The sequence below is a fragment of the Aphanomyces astaci genome, assembly GCF_000520075.1.
Source record: "Aphanomyces astaci strain APO3 unplaced genomic scaffold supercont1.11, whole genome shotgun sequence".
Lineage (NCBI taxonomy): Eukaryota > Oomycota > Saprolegniomycetes > Saprolegniales > Verrucalvaceae > Aphanomyces > Aphanomyces astaci.
In genome coordinates, this window is record NW_009798274.1 from 750,055 (window position 1) to 765,934 (window position 15,880).

General features: G+C 53.0%; 10 protein-coding genes across 10 annotated transcripts; 6 read left to right on the forward strand and 4 right to left on the reverse strand.

Moving 5' to 3' along the window:
• Nucleotides 1–416: 416 nt before the first annotated feature.
• Nucleotides 417–985, forward strand: H257_05905 (hypothetical protein; the record flags this gene model as incomplete). Its single annotated transcript, XM_009830924.1, has 2 exons — nucleotides 417–647; nucleotides 713–985. 2 exons carry the CDS (start codon nucleotides 417–419, stop codon nucleotides 983–985), a joined length of 504 nt encoding a protein of 167 aa, XP_009829226.1.
• A 147-nt stretch (nucleotides 986–1,132) lies between these two features.
• Nucleotides 1,133–1,936, forward strand: H257_05906 (hypothetical protein; the record flags this gene model as incomplete). The annotated part of the gene is made up of 1 exon (XM_009830925.1): nucleotides 1,133–1,936. One exon carries the CDS (start codon nucleotides 1,133–1,135, stop codon nucleotides 1,934–1,936), a length of 804 nt encoding a protein of 267 aa, XP_009829227.1.
• A 700-nt stretch (nucleotides 1,937–2,636) lies between these two features.
• On the reverse strand, nucleotides 2,637–3,434 carry H257_05907 (hypothetical protein; the record flags this gene model as incomplete). Its single annotated transcript, XM_009830926.1, has 1 exon — nucleotides 2,637–3,434. One exon carries the CDS (start codon nucleotides 3,432–3,434, stop codon nucleotides 2,637–2,639), a length of 798 nt encoding a protein of 265 aa, XP_009829228.1.
• A 724-nt stretch (nucleotides 3,435–4,158) lies between these two features.
• Nucleotides 4,159–5,033, forward strand: H257_05908 (hypothetical protein). Its single transcript, XM_009830927.1, has one exon. It carries the CDS (start codon nucleotides 4,178–4,180, stop codon nucleotides 4,973–4,975), a length of 798 nt encoding a protein of 265 aa, XP_009829229.1. The 5' UTR covers nucleotides 4,159–4,177; the 3' UTR covers nucleotides 4,976–5,033.
• A 741-nt stretch (nucleotides 5,034–5,774) lies between these two features.
• H257_05909 (hypothetical protein) lies at nucleotides 5,775–6,649 on the reverse strand. The gene has a single exon (XM_009830928.1). The coding sequence runs from the start codon at nucleotides 6,614–6,616 to the stop codon at nucleotides 5,846–5,848; it is 771 nt and encodes a 256-aa protein (XP_009829230.1). The 5' UTR covers nucleotides 6,617–6,649; the 3' UTR covers nucleotides 5,775–5,845.
• A 585-nt stretch (nucleotides 6,650–7,234) lies between these two features.
• On the forward strand, nucleotides 7,235–10,892 carry H257_05910 (hypothetical protein). The gene is made up of 2 exons (XM_009830929.1): nucleotides 7,235–7,875; nucleotides 8,441–10,892. The coding sequence occupies exons 1-2, from the start codon at nucleotides 7,279–7,281 to the stop codon at nucleotides 10,748–10,750; spliced, it is 2,907 nt and encodes a 968-aa protein (XP_009829231.1). The 5' UTR covers nucleotides 7,235–7,278; the 3' UTR covers nucleotides 10,751–10,892.
• Nucleotides 9,745–11,598, reverse strand: H257_05911 (hypothetical protein). Its single transcript, XM_009830930.1, has 2 exons — nucleotides 11,180–11,598; nucleotides 9,745–11,109 (listed from the first exon to the last, which is right to left on the reverse strand). Exons 1-2 carry the CDS (start codon nucleotides 11,538–11,540, stop codon nucleotides 10,922–10,924), a joined length of 549 nt encoding a protein of 182 aa, XP_009829232.1. The 5' UTR covers nucleotides 11,541–11,598; the 3' UTR covers nucleotides 9,745–10,921.
• H257_05912 (DNA-binding protein Alba) lies at nucleotides 11,147–12,851 on the forward strand. The gene has a single exon (XM_009830931.1). It carries the CDS (start codon nucleotides 11,649–11,651, stop codon nucleotides 12,738–12,740), a length of 1,092 nt encoding a protein of 363 aa, XP_009829233.1. The 5' UTR covers nucleotides 11,147–11,648; the 3' UTR covers nucleotides 12,741–12,851.
• On the forward strand, nucleotides 12,851–14,642 carry H257_05913 (tRNA pseudouridine(55) synthase). The gene is made up of 7 exons (XM_009830932.1): nucleotides 12,851–13,058; nucleotides 13,121–13,194; nucleotides 13,252–13,317; nucleotides 13,366–13,456; nucleotides 13,506–13,592; nucleotides 13,662–13,871; nucleotides 13,924–14,642. The coding sequence occupies exons 1-7, from the start codon at nucleotides 12,873–12,875 to the stop codon at nucleotides 14,221–14,223; spliced, it is 1,014 nt and encodes a 337-aa protein (XP_009829234.1). The 5' UTR covers nucleotides 12,851–12,872; the 3' UTR covers nucleotides 14,224–14,642.
• Nucleotides 13,859–15,532, reverse strand: H257_05914 (hypothetical protein). Its single transcript, XM_009830933.1, has 3 exons — nucleotides 15,192–15,532; nucleotides 14,990–15,114; nucleotides 13,859–14,910 (listed from the first exon to the last, which is right to left on the reverse strand). Exons 1-3 carry the CDS (start codon nucleotides 15,511–15,513, stop codon nucleotides 14,263–14,265), a joined length of 1,095 nt encoding a protein of 364 aa, XP_009829235.1. The 5' UTR covers nucleotides 15,514–15,532; the 3' UTR covers nucleotides 13,859–14,262.
• Between the last annotated feature and the right edge of the window lie 348 nt (nucleotides 15,533–15,880).

Consider the following 15,880-nt stretch of genomic DNA (forward strand, 5'->3'; position numbering starts at 1 on the left):
CTTGATCGATTGCCATTGGCTTAAATACTAGTATATTTCCAAATCATCCAATCAAAAGGCCGGAGCTTGGACCTTGGATAAATCAAAATCTATTTGCTTGAAAGCAATTTTTGTCAAGTGAGTTTATATGTAAGTAGTACCGGTGGTACTCTTCATGAATTGAAATGCATTCAAGCATCAATGCTATACAGTACCAGTACGTACGTACTGTAGCCCGTCGGATTATTGTAGGAATTAATATAAGGCAGTGAAAAAGAGAATCGGATTCATGTGAAAAATAAAAAATATCGCTGTCGTCCGGATAACAGAGTGTCGAAACTTCGAGACATCCGGATATCGTTGCCACGCGTGAACAAATTCCACGTGTTCGCTGAAACCCCGCATTTCACTTGACATCGAACATTCCACGAGTTGCCATGAAGTTGTTGTACGTTGCTGTCGTCGCCCTGTTGGGATTGAGCGCCGTGGAAGTGTCTGCGAAGGACGACAAGGAGTGCGAGGTGTGCATCAAGGTCATCGATACGCTGAAGGCGCAATACACCGACTTGCTCAAGGAATCCAAGGGCAAGCCGAAATTGGACGTGGCCGAAGTTGCCCTGGAAAAAATGTGCACCAAGTTCAAGTCGAGCCCGAAGGAAAAGAAGCTGGTACGACCGACTAGAATGGCTCTCTCTCTCTTCGCGTGCGGAGCATTGACGTATGGTGTGTCTAGTGCTACTTTTTGGAACCGATGAAGAAGGATGCCGCGCGCCAAGTCACGTTTAACAAGGACACGTTGAAGATCTGCCAAAGCTTGACTAAGAAGAACCCCGAGTTCTGCTCCATTCGATTCCCTATCAAGACGGAGGCCGGCGCCGACTACTCGAAGCTTCGCGTGAAGGAGCTCAAGAAAATCCTCAGCGAACGTGGCGTGTCATGCAACGGATGTGTCGAAAAGTCGGACTTCGTCAAAAAGCTGCAAGACACGGAGCACATCGAGTTGTAGATAGCCTTCTCATGTTGCCCCTATGTTATTCAAAGTAGATCCCCATTTCCCATCGCGTCGTCATCTTACTTGCGACGATATGTGCATCTGAACAGCTGCGATACTACACTGTAACTAGTCAACGTTGTAATAGCATCACGCTTGGGTATGCATTTTGTCCGTCATCGATTTGGTCGTCGGCGTCGCAAGTTCCACATGCATGTCGGCGTCAGTCGTCGGGGTTTGCGCATGTTCTTCCAGCGGTGGTTCGGCGGCGGGACGTGGGGTGGCCGCGACCATCCATCGAGACTTCGCATACGACAAGAGCAAGACGATGCCAAAGCAGATGGCGTGGCCGATCCCAATGCCAAACCAAATCAGCGGCGCCATGGACTTGTCCAGGCTTATGAGATCGTAGGGCCAAAACCCTTTGTTGAATGTCGCGTTTCCAATCCACGACAGGCTCGCAAACAGTGCCGGCCACAGGATCACGAACTTGAGGCTCGTGCGCTGGGCGAGGTGTTCATTGAAGGCAAACTCGATGAGCAACATGCCAATATTCGCCAGGTGCACAATGTACGTAGCCCACTCGGTGGGCTTGGACGGGTCGTAGAGGAGACACCAGTACACGAGTCCTACAAGCAGGCTCGACGTCATGGCCACGTCGAAGAGCGTGTTGAGGGACCAGTTGGCATGGTTCGCATCGTTGGATCGGATCCACCGCCGCACTTGGTCGACGATGGCCGCGCCAAAGTAGATCGTTTGGAGGGTAAAGTTCCAGTATGTGTAGTACACGAGGTTGAACCAGTTGGTCGAATGCATTTGAACGCTCCACACCACGACGAAGAAGCTACACGACGCGATACGGAACAGCATAAGCCACCAGTTCGCTGCGCGGAACGGCACTTGGAGGTCATGGGGAGAGTTGCGGGGATGCTTGTAGATCCGATACGTACAGATGACGCCAACTAGAGCCAAGCCAATGCCGAGGACTATTTCTTTCCACAAGTTGGACATGCTCCGTACGTTCCACGGGAGGTGGTGGACAAGGAAGGATCGCGTTGACGACTGACGACGTGTGTGTGTGTGTGTCGGTTGAGTTGATAACACCCTCTAAACCTTCCATCCTTCAATGCATAACTACATATTTCTTCGAAACGCCGAAACAGGAGTTTCGCGTCGAAACATGATGGGATCTTAGCGCTCTGATGCTGTATGCGGTGTCCGCGTGCCAAATTGTACAACCAAAGGAGCTGCTTGATTACCAAGATTGACACATACTAGTACCACGAAGAGCCCCAGTTGCGCCACGTCATTCCCGCAACCTAGAACCCAACGATAAGGGTTAGAACAGCGTGTGATTGGCCAATTTCGATCCTTCAGAGCCTTCACACAACATGCACTTGCTGTAAGAGACACTTGAAAATGGTGGTATAACCAATGAAATTGATTCTTGTGATTTGCAACCACTTGGCATTTCGTACTATTACTACCGGTAGGTACTAACAGTAAGTACTCAACATCAAGAAATATAAGTAAGTACTCAACATCAAGAAATATGCGGTCATCGTTGCGCTTCAACGGCCATGACCCGCATTTGTACAGGGCCGAGTGCAAAGACAGAAAGGGCGGCTACATGTATGGCCATGGGTACATGGCTCGCCCCTTTCTTTTACGCGTGCAAATGCATGTCTTGCCGAGCCAATAACCTCGGCGGCTGCTCACCACCCACCCATCGCGCTTTGAAATACGACAAGAGCAGCACAAACCCAAAGCAGACGACGTGGGCGACCCCAATGCCAAGCCAAACGAGCGGCGCGTACGGATTGTCCAAGCTCATGATGCTGTACGGCCAAAACCCTCGGGTGTACGTGGCGTGGCCGATCCACGCGACGCTGGCAAAGATCGCTGGCCACAGCACCACGTACTTGAGACTCGTGCGTTGGGCTAGGTGTTCGTTGAAGGCAAACTCGACGACGACGAGGACGACGTTCACCAAGTGGACGACGTAGGTGGGCCACTCGATGTGCTTGGCCGTGTTGAAGATGAAAATCCAATAGACAAGCGCGACGAGAATGAGGGACGCGAACACCACGTCAAATAACGTGTTGAGTGGTCGGTTGGCGTAGTAGCGATCGGTCAAAGTCGGGGGTCGGGACCATCGGCGCACTTGGTCGACGATAGCGGCGCCAAAGTAAATTGTTTGGAGTGTAAAGTTCCAGTACGTGTAGTACACAAGCTCAAACCAGTTGGAGGATTGAACTTGGAGGATCCACACTACGACGAAGAATACAAACGTAGCACAGCGAAACGACAGCAGCCACACGTTGCTTGGGTTGAACGCGATTTGAACGTTATGGCGACCGGGCTCCACGGGATATGCCACAATTCGGTACATACAAGCAACCCCAACGATGCCCAGGAGGGCACCACAGAGGATTTCTTTCCACAAGTTCGGGTTTGTTGCCATGCTTTCAAACGAAGGGGCGTCGCCTGAAGCTTCTTGCAAGAACACCAGCAACGGGTGACACCAACTCCCCGTTGAGGTGCTTTATCCAGGCAACGACCACTACAGACTGCATGTTCCGGCGACCCCCACAATATGATTGCCATAATGTTGATGCAGTCCCGTCAAATTGACACGCATCCTCAGCACTATAGCTAATTCGTGGGGGGCAATGGTACAACGGAGAGGAGCGTGAGGGCAACAGAATTGCAGACATGACCACAAAGTAGGTACAGCACTGTAGTGAAGTGTCGTTCTTCGAATTGTTAACAAACGCAAACAATGCAATATTTCTCCGGAGTACTGTACTTCATGTCGGCGACACTGAATTCGAAATGGAAGAGTATCCCAATAACGTGAGCAATAATACTGTATGTGTTTGGCGACGTTGGACACGGTCAACAACTCATTCAGAATGACCATAACGTTATTGAATTGCCGTTCAATCGCTACTCATAAGGATGCTACTTGGTCAAGAACAAGGACCTAGCTGGCGTGCAGTCGCATCACGATCGTACGTGATGGTGTTGTTCGGCCGCGAATTCGACGAAATTGTCGACCATTGGTGGAGGAAAAAGTAGAGCATTCCAGGCATCCAATCAAAAGGGATGCTACATTTATGACGACCAATAAAAATCCTTGGATCTTGAACAATAGTGGCGTTCAGATCGTCACGCACTTTCTAATCGTCGGGGGATACAACGAGCATGGTCGAGTTGGTCGTGTGGCAGTCCGTGGTGATCGCGCTCATGCTGGCGGCGGGCTTCGGAGTGTCGGCATTCCGTCTCTTTACGATCCCCCGTGTGACGTATCGCGTCCAAGTTCCCCTGCCTTCCAAGTCGATCCCGTTGTTGGTGTTTCGTATTGCCACGTTTTCGTTTTTCGTGGTGGTGCTGTTGCTGCGGCTGGCTGAGAGCAACTTGGACGACCTCTTTTACTACACGTACTGGAACTTTACGATCCAAATCATATACTTGGGGTGGGCCATCGTGTACCAAGTGCAGATTTGGTTTCAACCCTCGCCAACCCACGCGAACGGGGCCCTCAACGCTGCATTCGATGTGGTGCTCACGTCATGCGCGGTGGTGTGTACTGTGTACTGGCTGGTTCTGTACAACCCAGCGCATGTGACTCCCTGGACCACGTACGTCGTGCATGGGGTGAACCTCGGACTCTTGTCGGTCGAGTTTGCCTTCAACGAACACCTTGTCCAGAGATACAACCTCAAGTTCGTCGTCATGTGGCCAGCCTTGTACGGGTCTGTGACGTGGATCACCATGGCCACTGGACTCAACGACTTGTGGCCCTACGCCCTTCTGGACGTCACACAACCCTTGGCCCCCCTCAAATGGTTTGGGATTGTCGCCGGCCATGCCGTCTTTTTCGGCCTTGTGCTACTTCTATCGTCCCTGAAGTTCCGAGTTGTGGGTGAAACTACTGCAGCTGTGGACTCCAAGACGGATGAAAATCTGAAGATCCAAGTAGTGCCAACCTCCTTGGTGTAGGACTTCGCAGTGCAAATCAGCTAACGTTTTGATAGCTAAATGAGTAATATTATTCGTTAAGCTTACATGATTAGCGTTACTGTGAATTGTTAGCTTGGGGGGGGGTGTACTGTATAAAGATATATGGTCCAAAGTCGACCCCCCCCCACCAAAATGCCCGAAAAGTGGTCACATAAGATTTCAGAGTTTTTTGGGATTGACTGGTCACAATTCGATTTGGTTTTGAACGTGGCGGTGTTTGGACGGTTCATTCCTGAACGTGGTAGCATAGGTAGTAGTCGCTCGCTCTAGACCTTGCATTCGGTATCTCCGCCTGGTGAATCCTCCTTGTACCAGATGGTCAAAAGTAATGCCACAGCATCTACCGATATCTCTATAGTTAGTCAACGACCAGTTCCAGTCTGCTCCGTTGGCTTGGAAAGGTATCATACATCTCGTAACAACGACCGTGAATCAACATGCACGGATACCCGACACTTTCGTGTGTGAAAAACAAAGGGTTTCCATAAGTAGTCCAAGTGAGCTCCAAATCAATGTCCATCTCCACCAAACGACATTCTCCCTCAGCATGTATTGTACTACCGCATACTACAGGGCACTTTAGTTTCGTCCTAGATGCATACTTCGAAGTATAATTGTGTCGACTAGGTGAACTGTGTAAACGTTCATTCGTAGCTAGCAGCACTAGTTATACAGCAGCCCCAGCAGTGTACACCCCTTTCAATCACCACGGCTATGTACAAATACATAACCTTGGCTGTCGTACTTGGCCAGAGGTGTACCTACTGCATAATATAAGTCGAACGACAAGGGCTGGTTAAAGCAACGACGGGATGCCGTCGCGTTATGTATATTGAACAACGGCCGAATCTATCTCTTGACCCATTGGAACGACTTTCGCGCCTTCTTCCGCCCGGTCTTTTTACTTTCGACCATGCGCGAATCCCGCGTGAGGAACCCGGCGCCCTTGAGCGCGGGGCGGAAGTCCGGGTTGAACTTCTCCAATGCGCGACTAATGCCGTGGCGGATGGCGCCAGCCTGGCCAGACAACCCCCCGCCCTTGACGGTGCAGTACACGTCGAAGTTGCCCAGGTGGTCGATCTCCAAGAACGGCAACAGAATGTCGTGGCGGTGCGCGTCGCGGGCAAAGTAGTCGACGAGGTCCATCTTGTTGACGCGGATGGTGCCGTGGCCGTCGTTTTCGTTGCGCTTCACCCACACACGCGCGGAACTGGTTTTGCGGCGACCAGTGCCGTATGCGCGTCCGAACTCGTCGACTTCCACCACGCGGATGATCTTCTTCTTCGCAAGTTCTTCTTGGCGTTTGCGCTTGATGAGCAGGTCGCGCTCGGTGACGATGTCTGCCATGTTGCGCACAGCTTGGATCCACGTGGCCGTGCCGTCTTCGGTCACTTCGTCGAGGTCACCCTTGAACCCAAACCAGTTGTCCGGGTCGTATTCAGGTCGGGGACCCCACTCGTCGAACCACCCGTCGTCCTCCTTGCTGGCCGACTCGTCATCGTCGTCGTCGTCGTCATTCTTCTTGTGCGACGCAAAACCTGCCGCATGGCTCACAGACCCCAGGCCCACGGATTGCCGGGCCACACCCAGCCGCAGACCGCTGAACGCACGTGCCAACATGTTGCACAACTCAAGTCCAGAGATAGATGGCGATCGACTGGTGCAAATGCATGGGCCAATCCTAGCAAAACCCGTCAAAGTTTATAATCGATTTATTTCAAAGGTTATGCTCAAAATCGAATGAAAACATGAAAAAAAGATCCAACTCCCTACAGGCATATATATACACTGACCACTGTGTCTGTCTCGCTGACCTCTCGTACCAAGCATCGTGTTGGCCGTCAATTGGATCAGCGATTTACTTCTTAGGTATGACGTTTCACAATACAAGCAATGCAGACCAAGGAGTACATAGTGGATCTTGTCCCCCCCTCCTGACTGCAGGTCAATGATCATTTCAAGGGTGCGTGTCTTTGAACCCCTTCACGCCTTGGCCTATCTGTGCAAATCCGTCACAATCATGTCGACTACGTAGGCATAGTACAAGGGTGACCTTGGTCGATATGGTTGCTTCACGCTTTGCTGTCAATGGGGGTTCATGCGTGCAGTCAATGGCTTTGTTCATAGCTAAGAGGGAATATTTAAATAAAAGTATATTTCCTACCATAGTAATTCACAATGATTAAAATTCTTTTTTGCTGTCTATGTTCATTAAAACAAGGTTCTGCCTGGTCCAGTTATCGTGTGAGTTTGTGGTCTACCACAACTCTTTCACGCTCAAGATGGCAAGTCGATTCTGGGGCGGGTCCTCGTCCGAATCGGGGAGCGACAGCGAAAGCGCTGGTTCCGAAGTCGAAGATGTAAAGATCCAGGCCAACCGCTGGGATGTGGACTCCGAGTCCGAGTCGGACGACGACGTACGCGTCGTGGTCTCGGCCAAGGACAAGGCGTTGCAAGCGTTGCAGTTGGCGGTGGACGCGATCAACCGCTTCTTGAAGATCCACGACTGGAGCAAGATCCAAGGTGAGTTCGACGCGATGGCCAAGCAAATGGACAACGCCAAGGCCAAGCAGGCGATTGCCCAGCATGGGTTACCCAAGTACTACATCCGATGCATGGCGCAGCTCGAAGACGAGATCGTCGACAAGCTCAAGAACAAGTCGGACAAGAAGCTCAGTAAGGAAAACTCCAAGGCGTTGATCCGCATGAAGGGCAAGATCAAGAAGCACAACGAGTCCATTGCCAAGGAACTCGAGGCGTACCGCAAGGACCCTTCCGCGTTTGAAAGCGAGGAGGAAGAAAGCGACGACAGCGACGACGACGAGGAAAGCGACGACAGCGACGACGACGAGGACAGTGATGATGACGAAGACGACGAGGTATGGCATTTTGGGATGCGTAATAGTGTTGCATGTGGTGTGCAATCTCGCAAATTCGCACGGCGGAGGCAGCCATTCCGTGGCGTCGACCCCGTTATAAACTATCATTTGCAATATCGAATGACCTTTGTTTGAAATAACGAATGGTATCTGTCCGTCGTTGTTATAGAATTGGCCGACATTTATTTATTTATTTCATTTATTTCGCAAATTCGCACGGCGGAGGCAGCCATTCCATGGCGTCGACCCCGTTATAAACTATCATTTGCAATATCGAATGACCTTTGTTTGAAATAACGAATGGTATCTGTCCGTCGTTGTTATAGAATTGGCCGACATTTATTTATTTATTTCATTTATTTCGCAAATTCGCACGGCGGAGGCAGCCATTCCATGGCGTCGACCCCGTTATAAACTATCATTTGCAATATCGAATGACCTTTGTTTGAAATGACGAACGGTCGTAATCTGTCGTTGTTATAGAAAAGGCCGCCATATATATATATATATATCTGCATTCGTGGTTTATAAGCAACCTAGTTTGTGACCATATTGCTTGACATAGTCGAATGACGACGAAGAAGACGACGAGGATGAAAGCGAGTCGGATGAGTTTGCCGGCAGCGACGACTCATCGAGCGACTCGTCCAGCGACGACGACGACAAGGCGTTTGGTGAACTCAAGGGCCGCGCGCGCTGGTTGAAAAAGGTGCCCACGGCCAACGAATCCGCCAAAAAGTTGCGTGTCAAGCCCACCCGCGGCCCCAAGGAGATCAAAGAGCGTGAAGTGCGCAAGACGGTGGTCGAAGAGGACTTGAAGCTCGGCAAGAAGGGCTTTGACAACAAGATCAAGGAAGTGATTGCCTTGCGCGGCAAGCGCGGGACGGACCTCGGCGAACAGCTCTCGACGCTGCGCAAGCTGGTCAACTATGCGCGGCGCCTCGGTCCTGCCCGCGAAGTGGTCGCGACCATGCACATGGTGGGCACGCAGATGTTTGACACGAGCTCCAAGATCGACAAGGTGCTGTCCACGCGGCTGTGGAAGCTAGTGCACAGTGACCTGGTCAATATTCTCGATATCCTCGACCGGAACCCTGGCTTCAAGCTGGCGCCGCTGACGTCGGAGGACCAGGCTGACCTCATTCGCGCCGGCGCGACCAAGAGCAAGGACGCCGCCGATGCCGACGACGACGACGACGACGTGCCCGGCCAAGACCTCCTCCCCGTGGCCGGGGCCAAGGGCGTGATCAAGGTCTCGGGGGACCTCTCTGCGTTTGTGGAGCGATTGGCGGACGAGTACACCAAGAGTCTGCAGCAGCTGGACCCCCACACGTCGGACTACATTGGCCGACTGTACGACGAAGCGCTGCTAAGCGGCCTCGCCAAGCGGGTGCAGGACTACTTCAAGCGGCAGCAAGACCACGTGCGCGGCGCCGCCGTGGCGCTGATCCAGGCCGAGCTCATGTACTACAAGCACGACTCGATCGCAAACGCACTCCACGCGTCCAACGCCAAGCGCGCCATCTACGGCGACCCCGCGCTCCTTCATCCGGCGTGTGAAAGCTCGTCGGCGGTCGCGGTCGAGTCGTTTGATCCGTCCGTGGTGCACCCCGCGTCCGTGCTCGGCCAGCCGCGCGTCGACGTCGAGCACGTGGACGTGGAGAAGGAGCTGTCGGAGCTGTGTCTGTACGTGTACAAGTACGCGGACGACCGCAGCAAGACCCGCGCCATGCTCGCGCACATCTACCACCACGCGCTGCATGATCGGTTCCATGAAGCACGAGACCTTCTCTTGATGTCGCACCTCCAGGACACGATCCTGCATACGGATATTGCGACGCAGATCTTGTTTAACCGGATGATGGCGCAGCTGGGGCTGTGCGCGTTTCGCCTCGGGCTCACGTGGGAAGCGCACGCGTGTTTGAGTGAGATTTGCACGGGTTCCAAGACCAAGGAACTGCTGGCGCAGGGGATGGCGTCGTTCCGCCACCAGGAGCGTAACGCGGACGAAGAGCGCCTCGAAAAGCGCCGCCAAGTGCCGTACCACATGCACATCAACCTCGAGCTGCTGGAAGTGGCGCACTTGACGTCCGCCATGCTGCTCGAAGTGCCCAACATGGTGCTGTCCCGCACGCAGGACCGCCGCCGCGTCATCTCGAAGGCGTTCCGCAAGCTGCTCGAGTTCCACGACCGACTCGTGTTTGCCGGTCCCCCCGAGAACACGCGCGATCACATCGTCGCAGCCGCCAAGTACTTGTCCCAGGGCCAGTGGCAGCGCAGCGTCGCCCTCATCTGCGGGCTGCCGGTGTGGGATCTGCTGCCGGGCACGGGCACGTCCGACAAGGTCAAGGCGCTGGTGCAGCACAAGATCCAAGTCGAGTCGCTGCGGTCGTACTTGATGGCGTTCTCGGAGGAGTACGATTCGCTCGACTTGGCGCAGCTGTGCGCCATGTTTGAGCTCGAGTCGAAGACGGTGCACTCGGTCGTGTCCAAGATGATGATCAACGAAGAACTGCAAGGCGCGTGGGACCAAGGCTCCCAGACGATTGTGCTGCACAAGGTCGAGCGCACGCGGCTGCAGCAGCTGGCGCTCCAGTATAGCGACAAGATTGGCACGATTGTGGAAAACAATGAGCGTATGATGGACCTGCGCTCGGCTCACACGAACAACCCCAAGGACCCCCACCACGATAGCTCGTACCAGCGCCGCAACGACAGCCGCAAGTACGACAATAACTCGAAAAACCAGCTCAACAACTCGAACGCAACCAACTCGAACGTCCGAGGCACCCAAAGCAGCCGAAAGAACCCCCCCGGCAACCAAGGGGGAAACAATGCGACCAAGGCCAACAATTATGCTGGCAAAAGGTGGTAGAAGCTGTTAAAGAAATTTAGAGCATATATTGTTGGTTTGGTGCTGACAGTTGGTGGATACTAATAACTGCTAGTACATATGTACTAGTTAGTGTACTGTACAGGGGTGGTATATATATAATATATATACGAATTGCATGGTATTTTATATATATATTCTAGTCGTACATGACTATGGGGACGTGAGGAACGCGGCAATTTTGGCCAGTTTGCCGTCGACGTCAAGTTTCTTGGCTTCAAGAGCTTGGCGGTCGCGATTCAAAGTCTCGATGGTTGCCTTGGCTTTTTGCACGGCCGCCGTCAACGACGCGATCTCCTTCTCCATGTCCTTGTGTGCGGCCGACAACGTTGCTTTGGACTCTACTCGCATATACGTATACACATGATCTAAGTACGACGATGGACGAGAGATCTACTACTACTGCCGTACGGCGCACGTTCTGCACGTCGTTCTTGGTTGCAGCTAGCGTCGCAATGAGCATCTTGAGGGCGTTCTCGTGGCCTCCCACGTCAGACAGTCGGCGCTGCAGTTTAAAGCGACTCTTGATGGCCTCGTCCTGCTGCTTGCGCACGGCTAGCTCGTCTTGCACGAGCTGGGCCATCTTGGCACGGCGATGGGCGGCCTCAGCAGTGAGAGCCTCGTAGCGTTGCCGTCGTTCGTCCAAGGTCACGGTGGCGGTCTCGATGAGACGTTTGAGCTCGGCGACGTCTTCCTTTGAGTGCTGGATCTCCAATTTGTGATAAGCAATGGCATGGGACGCAGTAGTGGACTTGATCGTCGTCGTCGGCATTACGAAACCGTTCTGAAACGGGGTCAATAGAATCCGGATAATTAACGGTATCCTGTCCCTTTTTTCGGATGCGAACTTTGGATCGTGGGGCCAAGAACTCGAAGGAGCATGGACAAGTACCGCCGAGGAGAGAAAAAGGCCACGGATCAGGACGCCGCGACGTTGCCGAACGAAGTTCGGATCACAAAGTTTGGGAATGTGCATGGGTATGTATCGTATGCTACGAACCTGCTCACGCCCGCCGACAAAGCGACGACGTCAGGGGACATCGTGCTGAAGGCGATGGGGAATGCCATCAGCAAGGCTGTCACCGTGGCCGAGATTCTCAAGCACCGCATCCCAAACATCCACACGGTCACGAATATTTTGTCTGTGGAGACCGAGGACGTGTATGAGCCACTTGAAGAAGGCCTGGACGTTGTGACGACCGTCCGCCGCATTCCCAGCATTTCGATCCAATTGGCGTTGAACGTGTCCTTGGTCAACTTGAACGCGTCCGGGTACCAAAAGCCCATCCCTGTGGACCAAGTGAACCCGGAATCTGACGGTGTGACGAATGTGTACGATGGAGATGATAGCCGACAAACTCGCGGCGGAGGTCGTGGCCGTAAGCCACGTGGACGAAGCGGCCGAGGTGGTGGCCGTGGTCGAGGGGGAGATGTAGCTGTTGAAGAAGGCGAAACGGCTGCAGTGGGTGGTTACGCAGCTGAGAGCGGCGAAAATGGTGAAAGCAGAGCCCCGAAGGCGCGTCGAGCTCGCGCAAAGAAGAACGTTGTGACAGCCTCGGGCGCTCCAGAAGTGTCGGAAAATGCAACTGCAGCTGCCGAGACTACCAACGAAGAAGCAACGGGCCGAGGATCGCGCGGTGGTCGAGGATCGCGCAATGGTCGAGGGCGTGGCCGAGGCATTGGAGCTGTCGACGACGACGCACAAGATGCAGGAGGTCGAGGTGGTCGCAGTGGTGGACGTGGAAATCGAAGTCGCCGTGGACCTAAGCCAGCTGGGGACGATGCCCAAGTCGAACATTCTGGATATGCTGTTGAGGTTGCGGCAGAAAATGGAGCGGTGGCGTCCAGCGCTTCTGTTCCGCGCGCGCGAACGTCCAGCGCTTCGAGTGTTGGTGCTGGTGGCCGTGGAAACGGCGGTCGTTCTCAATCCCGTGGCGGCCGCGGGGAAGGCAAGCTCTTTGCTGATCAGTAAATGGATAAGGCGCGCAAAACAGGAATGAGTTTTTAAAATTGTTCCCACGTATACTTTACCCTAGTACAACAATGGCTTATTGTTTATAATAATTATTTGACACCTTTCCACCAATTTTTCCCATCATCCTGCATGAAGAAGGTGAAGGCGAGTGGGTTCATCAACCTGCATAAGCCTAGCGGGCTGACATCGCATGACTGCGTGGCCAAGCTCCGCCGAATCCTCAGGACGAAGCGTGTGGGGCATGCAGGGACGTTGGATCCTATGGCCACTGGCGTGCTGCCCATTGCAGTGAATCGCGCGACGAAATTCATTCAAGTAACTTCTCGATCCACCTCGTGGATGGTCGTGGACATCATATTCGTCGCGTGCACGTGTAGTTCCTCGACAAATCCAAGGCGTACGACGGAACCATTCGATTTGGGATCACAACTGACACTGACGACATCACGGGGTAGCGTACTTCAACTTCATGATGGCTGGGAAAGGTTCGAATGACACTGATCTCCAGGAACATCCTTCATGAACATCCCGTGCCCTGGCTAACCAAGGCTCGAATCGACGACGAACTCAAAGCGTACAGGCGTCACATCCACCTCGCACCATTGGATTCAACATCCCATAGGTTTGTGGGCAACATCACACAGCGGCCGCCCATGGTGAGCGCCTTTCGAAAGGATGGCGAACGTTTATACACCCTTGCAAGGGAAGGCAAGGTTGGTCGTCATGCCGTATCAGCTCGATCCATTCCAACGTCGATTGTAGATACAACTGGAAGACGTACCCTTGCGCAACGTGACCGTGGATTCTATCAGTACACAGGCCTTCGAACCCCATCCTTCGTTTCCAGAGGTAAGTCTGTGCATGTATGCATGATGCGACCCCACAATCCTTTCCCTAACATCTACCTGTGTGCAATAGGCAACCATTCGCGTCGTTTGCAGCGAAGGTACATACATTCGATCCATTGCAAGGGAGTGTGGAGAGCGCATCCCCATGCTGTCGTCGTCCTCCCACGCCGACACGACTTCCTACGTGGGGGCGACACTGTCCATGCTGCATCGCGTCCAGAGCGGCGGCTTTCTCAGCTCGTCGAGCGTCAAGCTAGACGAGATTGCTGCCGCCGTCAACGTACGTCCTTCATATGTCGTCATATTGCGATGAATTCCCTTACAATGTATAGGCTGAAACGTTTGACTTGGAGCCCATTGAGTCGTGCTTGCCGACGTCGTTTCCAACGTGGACCGTCGACGCAACCACGGAAGCGCGATGGATTGGCGGCATGTCAGTCCACTGGTTCGACGACATGGCGTCTAATGCCAGTTCCTTGACCAACTGGCCGGCCAGTGAGACCAGCCGCCTCGTGGCCGTTTACCGCCACGACGGCAACCAGTTTCTGGGCGTGACGACTCTGACGCGAACGAACGAGTTGGATCGATACGTTGTCACAGGACCACGCGTCATCGTCGACCCATTGGAGTGAACGCCACCATCACCACAACAATGTCACAGATCATGTTGTTTATGGCTGGTCCAAGTAGTCTTCGGCACGACATGTCTGGGCGGTGCGGATATGGCGCACCCATGAGGCCCGCGCCGCCGCCGTGGCCACTCGAAACCGGTACAGTTTCGGCTCCTTGACCACCACGACCTTTTTCACCACGTTCGTCGAGCCCAGGAACGCATGCATGTCATCCAACATGGTAGACTCGGACGATGGGTCGACTGCTTTGTCGTTCGTCATGTCGTTGTTGGGAGAATAGCTTTGAACGATGGACACGTTCACAGGAAGGATGACGTCCTCCTCCTCCTTCTCATCTCCATCCAAGGAGTCGGCTTGGTAGGGCGGTGGAGGCACTTCTAGCACTTGAAAGCAAAATCCTCGCTTTCCTGGGATGTCCACACACATCACGTCGCACCGCATGACAGGAATCGCCACGACCGAGTTCTGCATGTCGTCCACGGTAGCTTTGTCGGCTTTGGCGTCGGACGTGTAGAAGTTGAGGTACCCACAGTGCAGTTTGAGGTGCACTTGGGACCACGGCTTGTACGTGCTGCGACGGTTCCACTTGTGCACGAGTTGGACTTTGGTTGGCATTTGAACAAACGTGACGTTGCACGGGGTCGATGACGTTGCAGAGATGCCATGGGCTTTAAACAAGTCGACCATCTACGCAAATGAAAAGCCAAACGACGACGGATAACGTCATAATCATGTGATCATTCCGCATGGAGGTCTTGGGTACTACTTGTAGTCGCATCGCTTCTGTCCTTTGATCGTGCGTTGCTAGTTGTGGATTCGGACTGATCGTGATGGACTTTATGTCGTCGGCAAGTTGTACCGTGTGGCCGTTGATGGCCACGAGCAAGCTACCTACTCATTCGACCAAGTCATGCGTGGGAAAAAAGGCATCAATGACATCATGAACGGCCAGGGTGTGCTGTTCGTACCCACGGACAACGACGAGGTCGATCGCCGCGCCTTATCGACGCTCAGCACGACCATGCCATGGCCAATGCGGTCAAACGTAAACGAAAACCCGTCGTTGATGGCATCGCGAAGTATGAACGACACGGTTTCGAAAGTGGACTTGGCCACGGGACTGGCGGGAGGCGACACACGTGGAGACGGTGCCACGTCATCCTGGCATGTCGTTGCGACTTGCGGGGGCACATGCACACACGGCTTGTCGATACGCAAGGGCCAGTCGCGTTTTTGCACGTAGCGAGTGTTAAATGCCTGGCGAATGTGCTGCAACTCCTTTTGGTTCATCTGACGATTCGAGGCCAGGATCATATATTCTTGTAACCGACGGCTGCTGCCATTCTAGTTCCAAACAACCCCTTGATAGTATCTCTATGAGGGGTACAATATATGTGCATATATATGCTGTATTATGTAACAAACAGTGAATTACATGCTACATATCCGACTAATTTTGACTAGGAATTGTGAAATTACTCTGTCGATTGCGCAACTCTTGGCAGATTAGTATAATTTGTTACTTTCCGGATACCGTCAGTACTTTGATTCATATATTTTGAATTATAACAGTAACTACATTCGAAATACAACCCAACGAGCCCACTGTTATAACTCTAGTGTTCAATGACAACGTGTGTTACTTTATTGGCTAATC